This window comes from Chelonoidis abingdonii, chromosome 3, assembly GCF_003597395.2.
Source record: "Chelonoidis abingdonii isolate Lonesome George chromosome 3, CheloAbing_2.0, whole genome shotgun sequence".
Lineage (NCBI taxonomy): Eukaryota > Metazoa > Chordata > Testudines > Testudinidae > Chelonoidis > Chelonoidis abingdonii.
Window position 1 is genome coordinate 93,495,052 of NC_133771.1, and position 12,454 is coordinate 93,507,505.

The 12,454-nt window shown below is 49.0% G+C and overlaps 1 protein-coding gene across 1 annotated transcript; it reads left to right on the forward strand.

Annotated features, from left to right (window-relative positions):
• Positions 1-2,314: 2,314 nt before the first annotated feature.
• On the forward strand, positions 2,315-11,979 carry VGLL2 (vestigial like family member 2). Its single transcript, XM_032790049.1, is given in 7 exon segments — positions 2,315-2,419; positions 5,180-5,486; positions 8,860-9,110; positions 9,112-9,163; positions 9,166-9,269; positions 9,271-9,361; positions 10,838-11,979. Coding segments are annotated over 7 exon segments (930 nt in total). The 5' UTR covers positions 2,315-2,338; the 3' UTR covers positions 10,882-11,979.
• Positions 11,980-12,454: the final 475 nt, after the last annotated feature.

The following is a 12,454-nucleotide window of genomic DNA, read 5'->3' on the forward strand; positions in this document are numbered from 1 at the left end:
TGTGGCTGAAACTATCCAAATTCCTAAGTATCCTAAGAGGGTGAGCCTGACTCTGTTCTTCCTTCAACTGGATATTTATTTCTTTAGCTAAAACATGTGGAATTAAACATTTCAGTCAAAATTATTTGCAAAGAAAATGGTTAGAAACAAACTTAAAATTAGAAGGATCAAGGTCAGAGGATGACTTCCAGGAAAAAACTACAAGAACAGTTCCACAAAGGGAGGGACAAATTATGTGGCAGATGATTCAATGATGGTTTAAACTATATGATCAAATCAAAATATGAGTAAAGGGAGAGCAATCAGGGATTTTTAAAAAAAAGAGGACAACTGGAAGAACAAACAGATATTTGGGAAGACAGAGACACACAAATGATAAGAGACAAGGTGGTGGGCGGGATAGTCATCACAGAATAGAGCACAAAGCAAGACTAACTAGAAGTGCAGATGAGAGGAAAGGATTCAGTGTTCCTCCTGAATAACAATGGAATGGAAAAATCAAGGATGACGAGAGTTTATTTTCTGATTGCAGGTCTGCAAAGTGAGAAGGGAGAGGGTGTGTGCAAAGCAGGAAGAATAGAAACTGATACAGGATATAGATCATCTAGCTTGGTTATCTGCATTAGGGCAAAAAGATACCAATCACAACTGAAACTAGGCTTTGTCTACTCTGAGTTTTTTTCTGAAAGATCTCCCACAATAGCTGTAGCACAAGTATAGCTCCACTGATGCTAGTGACATAATTCCCAAAAGATACAGCTGCACTAGTGCATGAGTGCACACTATAGTCTAGACAGGACTCAGGCAATTATACCACTGGTCACTCAGTGGTCACAACATCTGAGGCCTGCCTACACCACAGATTCCATCAGTGCTACCACCTCTGGAGAGGCACCCATTAGGAATAAGAAAATGTCATTTTTTTCAATAAGAAGATTCAGAGTTCCTCAGAAGCAGGTGAAAGTGGAGGAGTTGTCACCAGTAGGACTAGTTTGAGGAGAGAGAGGGAGATCAGGACAATTTGAGAAAGATGCATCTGTTGCAATCAGGAGCAGTTGGACGGTAGAGTCATAATTTGGGGCCATTTGGGGAGTATTTTGTTTCTATGTCACCATCAGGGGCAGTTTGGAAGGTGTCCTGTGTCACAGTCACGAACAGCCTGGGGATATGTGTCACTGTTAGGAGCAATTTGAGGGGTATGTGTCACAATTGGGAGTGTGCTGGGGGTGTCACGGGCAGAGGTTGTTGGGGGGGTTGTGTGTCACAATCGGGCAGTTTACCCCATTATCTGGGTTAAGCACTGGCTTGTTGTATTTTACACAATTTTCATCGCAGCAGGAAAGGGCTAAAAATCAGTTCCCTGCCCTGTTGGCTTGGGCTGGAACCTGACTGGGAGGTGTCTTTCCTCCCCCCTGCCTGCCTCCTCCTGCTCTCTGGAGCCGCGGGGAGTGTATTCCCGCTCCTCCCACACACACAAATAACACCCCCCCGCCGACGCTCAGCATCCTGCCTTAAAGCTCCTCGGCGCTGCAGCTCACTTCGCTCCCGGGAGCTGCGGGACTCCAGCTGCACCGCGTTCAGACTTTCTTCCAACTCCCCACTGGCTCCGAAAGCCTGAGCCCCGCCTCGCTTTGAGGCTTTATTTCCTCCCCAGCTCGGCCACTCTGCAGTGTCAGCAGCGCCCATGAGAACGGGACCTGCCCCCCAGGCCCGGGGCGGATCCCTGCTGCAGGGGTCGCTCCCGCCACCCCATCCCCGTGGGAGAAGGGGCTGCCTTCGAACAGCTGGGCTGGGGGAGCCGCAGGCCCAGGCTGAGCCCCCATGCCTGCGATCGTGCTGGGTGCTGCCCTCTTGGCGTCGGGGTTACTCCAATGGCAGCTGTCCCTGCGCTGCCCCATATTCCTCGGGCGGCTGGGAGCTGAGGGGCAGAGCTGCCCCTGTAAAGCCCAGCCCCAGGCTGGGGAGAGCCCCGGGCAGTCCAGCAGCGAGCGAGGACCAGAGGGAGACAGAGAGGACCAGTCAGAGTCCCACAGTCACCATGCGGGAGCTCGCCCTCCCATTGGTCCCTGGCTCCCCTCCCCTCGCCTGACGCGGGGCGTGGGGTTTAAATGCCTCCTGGCTGGAGCCCGCGGAGTCTCTTTGCCCCGAGCTCATTTGCTGGAGTTTTATTGCTGGAAAAGAGCGACAGCTCTGGAAGGGGAAGGGGGGTCACCTCATCCCCTCACTCACCCCGCCAATGACCAGTGACTCTAACCCCCAGGAGCCACCCATGAAGCATCACTTCACTTTGCAGAACAGTTGACGATCCAAAAAAATCAGTTCGCAGCTGCCTTTAGCCATGAGCTGTTTGGATGTTATGTACCAAGTTTATGGTCCTCCCCAGCCTTACTTTGCAGCAGCCTATAGTCCTTATCACCAGGTATGTGTGGGGCGCCTCGGCGGAGAAAGCCAGAGAGGGAGGGGTGTCCTCTGGGAGATGCCAAACCAGAACTAGCTTCCTAGGAGCTTAATGGTTCTGACTCAGAGCAGCCTCCCACGCCGTGTAGCTGTCTGCTTGTCTCAACACCGTTTGTAGTCCGTGCGGTGTTTTAGATTCATGGGCCAACGTTGCAGGATGAGAGTAAACGTAACTCACCAAACTTCGAGTAAAGAATGAGTCGGCGTCCCTTCTTATCCGTTGTTTTTACATTGTTAGTTGTGTTGATGCGGGTGTGTAGAAATGTAAATACTCATTGGAAGTTGCAGGGGGGTAACTGTAAACATTCCTGCTCGGCGTAGTCACTCCAATCTAAGCAACTGTCATTAGAAAAAGACTTTGCCACATGTCACTTTCGACAGCTATATTATCATCCTATCGTACAGGTTTTGCTTCTAATGGGGCGGCTGTGGTTTTTTATGGTTGGCGTGAATGTTCTGCACACTGAAGCTTGGAGGGAGGGGCTGTATTGAGTATTAAACCATCAGATTCCTACAGCTGGTTCTGGAGGAAGCTGGGAACACTTGGGGTGGGGAAAGTTTTCGTTTAGTTTGTTGGAAGCAAACGGCGCTAGGTCGTAGGTGATGCTAAGCGATTTCAAGTCGGGTTGTATATTCTATGTCTTTGCTCCTGTTTCAACTAAATCAAAAAAGTGTGTCGGGCGAAGGCAAGCCATTTTCGTTTCCACACCAACCGGCCACAGCTTTTAGCGCAACATTAAATCAGTTCCATCCAAACTGTAAACTGCGGGGTTAGTTTATTTAAAAAAAAACCAAACGTGGGCGTTGCAGTGCTTGTGAATAAAGTGTTGCTGGCTAGTTCTGCACGGGCCAGACTATCATTCGTGTCAAGTAATCCCAGTATTTCAGCACAATGACACAGCCAAACACTGAGAGATTTGGTTCCAAACTAAGTCCGTTTTGTAAAGGGAACTTCTCACCCTGAGCCATAGACTATTTCATTGTGTCGGACAGGATCCGAGATTCCGAGCTCACTTTACAAGGGGACTGCACCTGTTCAACAACTATCTTTCTTTCTTTCTTTCTTTCTTTCTCTTCTCCCCTCTCTCCCTCCCTCTCTCCTTTCCTCCCTCCAAAAATGGAGAGTGGGAAATCCCCACCAAAGAAAAAATGGCCAAAAAACCATCTGGGATCCTTTCTGCCCTCATGGACAGAGACCATGGAGTCCTTGGGTGCTGTGCGTACACGCCTGAGAACAGAATCGGGCCCCTCGTTCAGGCGATGCATTCAGTGTGCTTTGCTTGCACATGGCTAGGTTTAGTTGACCCGTCTTATGTTCAGGCAGAATATTATACACGTCTTCCCGATTTACCTGCAGTTTATTGCAGGAGATCTAGAATAACAGCTGATGTTTCCCTCTTCTCTTTCTTAGCATTAACATTAGGGGAACTCATTAGATTCAGTGGCTGCGTTGGAAGCAAGTTGAAAGGTGGAGTCCATGAAGATGTGACATGCTGAACTGTGTCGCGTGTCTTGGCCAGGGACGCTGAAACAGGCCCCTGTCCCGCCCGGAGTAGGTGGCCCGAAGCGAGAAGCAGCCTTCCTTGGCCTCCCTTCATTTCTCCCCGCAACCTTGTCTTCCAATAGTTCTCCATGGTACCCGAGTTCCAGCTGAAAGCCCCTCTGTCTGCAATATCCGAATCCAATCATTCATGTCTAAAGAAAATGCCCTTAGCAGCTGCAGACACGCTAGAAAAAAAGGAAAACATTTAGCACACTTTCGAGTGAATTCCAGTTTTTAAAAGAACCCAGTGAAAACAATCCAGTCTTATAGGAAATACCGTGGGTTTCTTTCTGCTCCTGCTTGCCAAGTACGTGGTTTCCCCCTGAACTGTATTTGAAGCTGCCAATCTTTTTCTCCAGTTATAATTTATAAGACCCTCTTTGGGAACATTTTTGTCATCAGTTACACTCCTGCGAGCCCATTGACTTCAGCGGGGATCTGACTGAAGGCAGGGCCGGCCCTTTTATTTCGAATGTTTCCTGTCTAGATATAATAGATAAGAAGCGATTTTCTATGGGTAACTGGGCGGGCTTGGGTTGGCACAATTACATTTATTGAAACGATGCTCGTTCCCACCTCGCTTCCCACCATTCTTCTGCCTTCCAACGCAAGACCCACAAAAGTCTCCAACTTTCATTTGCCCCCGGTTCGGGTGGTGCTTTGTTTTAAGGTTCTTCCCTCTGGTCTCCGGGTGAGATACACTCCCGGATTCTTTCCATTTGTTAACTTCTCCTGGCAGTTTCTGTCTGTATTGCAAAGGAGGCTTCATTCCCGCATCGCCTGTCTTTCCCCCTCCATAGGTCTCCATGCATTTCGGTGCGAGGTATATACGCCTCGCGTATCAGCTACCTCTCCAGACATTTCTCGAGCGCTAGGATTGGGAACAAGAGGGCTAAATGCAGGGATAGGGGGTAACCAGCGGACTTCAGGCATCCCTCCTCTTGCCCATCGCTACTGGAAGCTCCTGAGGCGAATAGGTGATTTGTTCTGAATTCATGGGGAACGTATGTCATAGCTGGCGGGGGTAACACCCTGTATCCATACCGCATGGCCCCTGGCGGGCATGGATTTAGCGGCCAGCGACTGACCCATATTCGTCGCCAGCTGGGTCTCAGGGCACTGCACCGCGTTGCACAGCTTTGCGTGACCGGATTTATTTTCTTCCCCCCTTCCTGACAGAAACTAGCCTTTTACTCGAAAATGCAGGAAGCCCCCGAAAGCGCCAGCAGTGCCAGCACTAGCAGCGGCAGCAACTCCTTCTCCAGTCATGCCCCTGCCAGCATCAAGGAGGAAGACTGCAGCCCCGAGAAGGAGCGCCCCCCCGAGGCCGAGTATATCAACTCCCGGTGCGTCTTGTTTACCTACTTCCAAGGGGACATCAGCTCCGTGGTAGATGAGCACTTCAGCCGGGCCCTGAGCCAGCCCAGCAGCTACTCGCCCAGCAGTGCCAGCGCCAAGACGTCACGGAGCACCAGCTCTTGGAGGGGTGAGCACTGGGGGCTCTTTCTATTGGGGTTCCCATTATGCCTTGCTAAAAAGGGTCCTCAACAAAACAACCACCAGCAAAACCGAGATGATTTTCCAAAAAGGCTCAGGGCTTCCTGCAGCATTTGGGTCTCCCTAAAGGAGCCCTCCTCCCGCCGGCTTCCAGAGAACGCCCTCCCTCCACCCCCCGAGTACTTTCCTAACGCAAAAATGATGCTGTAAAAAAGCCAAAAGAAAACGACCCTCCAAGGGCTCATTAGAGCCGATCTCCTCCAACGACCAGCCAGCGCTAGCCCACCTATGGGAAGTTTTCTGCTCTTGCAGTAAAAACCCTGTCCCAGGCAGAAGGGGAGCGGGGAGCAAGGGAGGCTGGTAAAATTCAATGAAGTTGCCAAGAAAAATTCCCTTAACAGTTGGGAATAAAACTGAAATAAATGGCGTTAGACATGCTGTTCCCTTACAGAAAAATACCCAAATTACCTGTATTAAATGGAACGGGATCGGGCTTCATGGTTTTGTTCTGCATACTATTTTTTAATGTAAACTAAACAACGAATATTCCCTGCTTTGGGAATTGAAATTGGTTAATTTTAGGCTTAGTAGGAGTAATTTTTTTTAGAGGGCAGAGCCCATAAAGTCTACTGAACTCCATCAGAATTGTAGGTGCTCATAAATATCTATCTCTGAGAAATGACCGTTCAGTTAAAATCATGTTGATCTGTATGTGTGCTTTTATACGTGGTAGTTGTACAAATTCTGTCGCGAAAATTTTCCCCACTGGTTAGCAATTCCAGCTCTTAAATGCGTTATGTTAGCTTCTCCGGAAAAACTTAAGTCTAGTTACAATTAGAGCGATGCATTTTCTTGTTTTACTAAGAAACAGCTTCTTGTATGTTGCCCCTCGAGACTTCCCCCCTCCCACCCTCCGTCCCGCCTTGACACTGAAATGCAACTGACTATAAAACGTTGCTGAAATTGGTGTAGGGAATTTAAACAATGGCCCCGAAATTACGATGTGATTCAACCTATAGGAACTGGAAAAACACAGAGGTTCCCCACATGGAACTGTATGTGATTTTTACCATGCGTTCTTATTTTATTTTTTACCATGTCTTTAAGCAGAAGTCCCAGTAGATGCCATTGCGCTTCAGAACGGGTAGAGTACCATCTGGCCCTTGGTTTCTAGTTTAGTACATTGATTGGGAGGGTTTTTTTTTAATGTAGAAACATTTTCACTGCTCCCGTCCCAGCGCACCAAACGGGTTATATATGATCTATAGATCTAGCTCAAGGTATATAATAGATTATCATATCTTTTAGGGCTGGGGGGAAATAAATAAAAACAATACCTTATTTAAATCCGGGATAGCAAGACTTCAAAATATTCGTTCAACCTTTCCAGTTTGTGACTCTATTCCCCGTCCGTCCTATGTGGGGAAGAGGGAAACCTGCAGTGCAGCTTATGAAAAAGTTAACTAACATGAGCTTATTTATAACAAAATAAGAACTACAGACATGCAGAGAGGGTATTCATGAGAAATCACGTTATGAAGGATACTGTTTTCTACAGCATACTCAGCAACATGTAGGAGAGAAGGCGATCAATAGCTAACTTTAAAGTTAAGGCTTTAGCAACCACTTACTTCCCCTCGAAGAATAAAGCGTGTAGCATTTCCCAGGAATGCATTCCATCCCAGACCTGCTGAATGTTTTCTTGCGTAACAATATATTTTAGTGCAGAGCAGGTATTCTGTAATTTAGCGTCCAAAAAGATAAACTGGACCCGGTTGGGCTTATAACAAGGTTGAAACTCTGATGACAATTACATTTTTTTCCCTGCTGACGATAGCTCATCTCAATTGATTAGACTGTTCCTGTTGGTATGCATACTTCCACCTTTTCATGTTCTCTATATGTATAAATATCTCCTGTCTGTGTGTTCCATTCTGTGCATCTGAAGAAGTGACCTGTAGCCCAGGAAAGCTCATGCTGAAATAAATTTGTTAGTCTCTAAGATGCCACAACTACTCTTGTTCTTTTTACAAATTCTTAGACACCCTGGCCCATACCATATACTGGTAAAATTGCTAGTGAACTGTTCACTTCAATGGGAGATTTGCCTGAGGGGAAGGACTTGAGTCCTCTGTATTACAAATCTAGCAAGATTCTGCTTCAAAGTTTCCCAATCTCGACGTGTATTTCTGTCAGTGGTTTATAAAAATGAAATACTAGTTGAAATTTGGCAGGGGTGAAAGATATTCCGAGCTGGAGGTGCCTGTGGTGTGCTACATCCCACTCTCTGAATACAGCTGAAGGATCCTTGCCAGGGATTCAGAGATAACTTATCTCTGGCTCACACTTCTTTAATACATATTTTATTCCCTTTAGGAATGCACAACATACCATATTAATAATACTTAACATTGCTATCTTCACTATTGGTAAATATTATTTCATCCCGCATATTGCTTGATTGGCAAATAAAATACAGAGTCCCTGCCGGGAAGATCTTACAGTCCTAAGCGACCTGCAAAACGCATTACAAATGTTAGCCCCGTACCTGTGAGGCAGGCAAGCATTATTAGCCCAACTTTACAGGTAGGGGAATTGCCCACGGTCATTCAGAGAACAAGTGACCTGACTCCTAATACCTCCTCATTCTAGACCTGGCTGCCACTAAAGAGCATGGGGAGGAGAGATGTCTTTATATGCTAAGTAAATATTAAGTAAAAATATATACATGTTGCTAAAAATCTATACGGTCTTTGTTTTCCTCCCCTGGAAATTACTCTGTGCAGAAGAGAAGCGACTTGTTTCATCTACCGGGGGAAAGAAACCCCGGAGAGCTAGGGCTTTTTCCAAGAACCACAAAAAAACTTGGACGCCACAATTGTTTTAATTCACAAGGAAACAAAGGTCTGGATCTGTCGGAGGCAGAAATCTGAAGGCGTAGTACTGTAGATGGTTAGCCGGAGAAGGATCTGTCTGAGGATCTACCGGGAGATTGCTCTCTGATTTATTGTGTGTGAGAGCTGTCTGGGGATCTGTTGGATGGTTAGCTGGAGGGGATCTGCTTGGGGATCTACAGGAATGGTTGGCTGGAGGGGTCTGTTTCGGGATTTATTGGATGGTTAGCTGGAGGGGATCTATTTGGGGATCTGCTCTGGTTTATTGGGTGTGTGAGTTGCTGGGGTCTGTTGGATGGATAGCTGGGGGGGGATCTATGGGAGTTAAGCTCTGGTGATTTATTGGGTGTGTGAGCTGTTGGGGTCTATTAGATAGTTATGGGGATCTATTGGGGCGCCAGGGGGCACAGAGAAGGGGAGGTTTCTCTGGCTCACGCTGCTCCTCTCTCCCTTCCCTTCTCTCCCCAGACGGCTCCTTCCCGATGAGCCAGCGCAGCTTCCCCGCTTCCTTCTGGAACAGCGCTTACCAGCCCTCCTCGGTCCCGGCCTCCCTGAGCAGCAGCCTGGGCAGCCCCCTGGCCGCCGCCGCCCACAGCGAGCTGCCCTTCGCCGCGGCCGACCCCTACTCGCCGGCCGCGCTGCACGGCCACCTGCACCAGGGCGGGCCGGAGCCCTGGCACCACCCGCACCCGCACCCCTACCTGGGCGCGCAGGGCTCCCGCCTACCCCCGCCCCGCCGCCATGCACGAGGTCTACGGCGCCCACTTCGACCCCGCTACAGCTCGCTGCTGGTGCCCGCCGCCTCGGTCCGCCCGCACCGCCTACCGCCCGCCGCGCCGCGCCCGCGCCGGCAGCCCCAGTGCGAGCTGGGCAAGAGCCGAGCCCGCCAGCGCGGCCTGGGCGGCGCCGGGCCCTTTCCCCAGCCCGGCGGGGGACATGGCCCAGGGCCTGGGCCTCAATGTGGACGCAGGTAAGGGGCCCGGTCCTCCCCCTCCCGACGTGCGCTGGTGCCGGGCCTGCTCCCGCGCTCCCCGATGCGCCTTTCCTGGGCCCCTATGGGGGCAACGGAACCGGCGCCGTGAGGAGGTGCTGGGCCCCAGAGCCAGGGGCGTGACATGCTCTGCCCAGCCCAGTGCAAGGGCACTATTTACAAACCCGCACTAGCCAGCGCACAATGGTCCGTGCCCCGCCCCCCCACTGGAACACACACCCCCCCGATTCCCTGTGGCCAGCGCCCCCCCAACCCTGCCACAAATGCCCAGCACCCTGCACAAAACCACCCCTGCCTAGTGCCCCAACATGCAGCGCTCTCCCCCAGCCCCCCAAGAGACCCGCTCCCCCACACCCTGTCTCTCGGCCCCACTCGCAGGTGACTGTGTCTGTGGGGATTCACTCTGGCCCCTCGGGAGTGGCGAGATCAGCCAGGACAGGGCCTCCTCCAGCCAGGCTCCCTCCCTTAGGTGGAGAGGCCGAGCCAAGCCCCCTCCTGCTGTTCCTCCCCAGCTGGCTGAGACTGGCCAGGCTTTTGCACAGTCCCAGGCAGCTCAGCTCTGGGGAGACAGGTGGGACCCTACCAGTGCTGGGAAGCAGAGGCTGCCGGAGCTGGAGGGGCACTGGAGTCTGGCAGAGGGTGGAGAGGAGACCTTGGCTGGCAGGCGAGTAGGCCGAGAGGAGCCAATGGGCTGGCGGGTCTCAGGGCACAGTGCAAGCAGAGCAGGCTAGGGCCCCTTCTGAGCATGGGTCTGACTCTATGGTGCCACTGGTACCATTATAAACCCAGCACTGCCCCAGGGCTGAGGAGAGGTTTGAGTTGGGAGGAGGCTCCAGACTGCCCTGCCTGGGCATAACCGGAAGGCTGCTGCCTAAGGGTCCTCCCTTGCCCCAGGACAAGCTGCACTCCTGCTAAGGCTGCCTGCAGGCCCCAGTGAGGTGTTTCCAGATTTCACCTTCCCCGCCATCCTCTATCCTCCACTGGGTGTGGGGAAGCACAATTACTTTTCCCAGGGAAAAGTGCAACGGTTTGCCCTCCCCCAAGAAAGCTGATATGTTGGTCTTTTGTGTGTGATCAGGTGCACAGGGGAAGCTTTTTGCAGCAATGTTTTCACTGGAAAGGTGAGACAGATATAGACCTGGTTTCTAGCAGGGTGAGCACACAGAAATAGGGAACACTCTCTGGGAAGCATTTCTCAGTACTGGGCACATGGTTATTCTGACCACAGTGAATGATCCCTCTAAGCTTTAGATAAAACAGGAATCCACACTTTTCCCTGGCCTAGTTTGTTTTTTTTTCCTTTGCTTCACCACTGCCTTTCATTCTGGGGAGCCTCACTTTAGATCCCTTCTCCGCTCTCACAAGGAAATAGTGGTGTTTGGCTTTCTCTGTCCTTAAACATCTTGTACCTGTTTTTCTTCTTTCCCTCTTTTTTCCCCTTCTCTCCATTCTCAGGTTTGCAGCCTCAGGATAAAAGCAAGGATCTGTACTGGTTTTAGACCTGTCCTTCACCTCTTCTTCCCCTGGGCTCTCCCCCAGTAGATCTCTGCCTAGTAGAATTGGTGACATTCAGAGCTGAAATCAAGTGGGTTTGTAACAGCTTCTGATCTTGGTTTTCAGCTCGCCGTTATTCCTTCTGTGGTGGATCTCTCCTGAGCTGATCTGCTGACTCAGAGACCCCCCGAGTCCCCTTCCTCTCTTCCTTCAGACAAGCCCACCACAGCTCAGCATCTATGCCAGGCATTTCAAGGACAAGAACACGGGGAAGGCAATGGGACTTCATACTACTTGGCATTTCAAATACAATACTTAAGACATATTGTGGAGGATAAAATTCCTTCTGTTGAAAGAGGAGAGCCAAAGACACTTTTATTTAAACTAACTCCACACCCAGAACTGTGGTCAGACTGCTTAAAAAAAGTTAAATTATGTGGACAGTGATGTGAAGTCACTGGCCTTCTTAAGGAAGGGCGAGGGAAAGTTGTTGGGTTTTTTTGGTGGTGTGAATATTTTTTATGCCAATGAGAATTATTTCTTGAAAGCAGGTTGGGGAGATACTCAGTGATTTTGAACTGGATTTGTACTTTACATTATAGAAAACTGAAAGGAAAGGAAATTTTAACTCATGAACACTTTTGGACTGTTAACAAAATTGGACAGATCTTTCAGCCTGGGGTTATGAGTGGCAAATGGCTAGCTTGGGCCACCTGCCCTAGGCTTACAGAAATGCAGCTGTTCCAGGGACAACTGTTCAAACTCCAGAAACTTGACAACCAAGGTGGCACTTCTCAGAGTTTGGCACAACAATTGCATTGGAGATATATATATATATATATAATTTTTTTTTTTACAAGGAATGTTTTATGATGAAAGAAGAAACCCTTAAAAAAATAAAATCTGACAGCCTTCATGGGGAACAACTGGAGCACACCAGAAGGAAAGGCACATTGTGGACAATTGATATCCACTGCCTGTAATATTCTCTTTGTCTGTGTGTTGCTGTCATTCTGTCACTTTAACAGTAATTTTTTGAGGGTGGGAATAAGGGATTTTTTAAACGTAGAAAAGCTATATTAAAGATGTCTCCTTTCACCCAGCATGTGTGTTTGTGAAGGATTAAAGCTAAACAAATAGGGTAATGTCACAAACTGGAAACTTTAGGGTAAAACAGGGAAAAAAACACCTGTAACATGGACAAAGCGACCCATTTTAGTTACTTTGTATTAAAGCTAAACAGATATCTTGATGGTGCAAAATATCTTCTTACACGAATTTTGAAAGGAAGTGTGACAAATACAGAAGATAAGGGGATACAATAGTGCTTAGCCACTATATGTTGTAGGTTGCAGTCTCCTTGTATGATGAACTAATATAAAATAAGCAAAGTGTCATTCTGCAACAAAAAGCTCAGAAAAGAGGGGATTGTAAAACCCAGCAGTTCCTATTAGTTTTGTAATTCAAAACGCTTATACAGTCACATCAGTGTCAACTAAAACTTCGTCATGCTGGATCAGGGACACTGAGAGTTGGATCATGCTTCTTCTGGATTTCCCTTCAACATTGGCTAAAAGG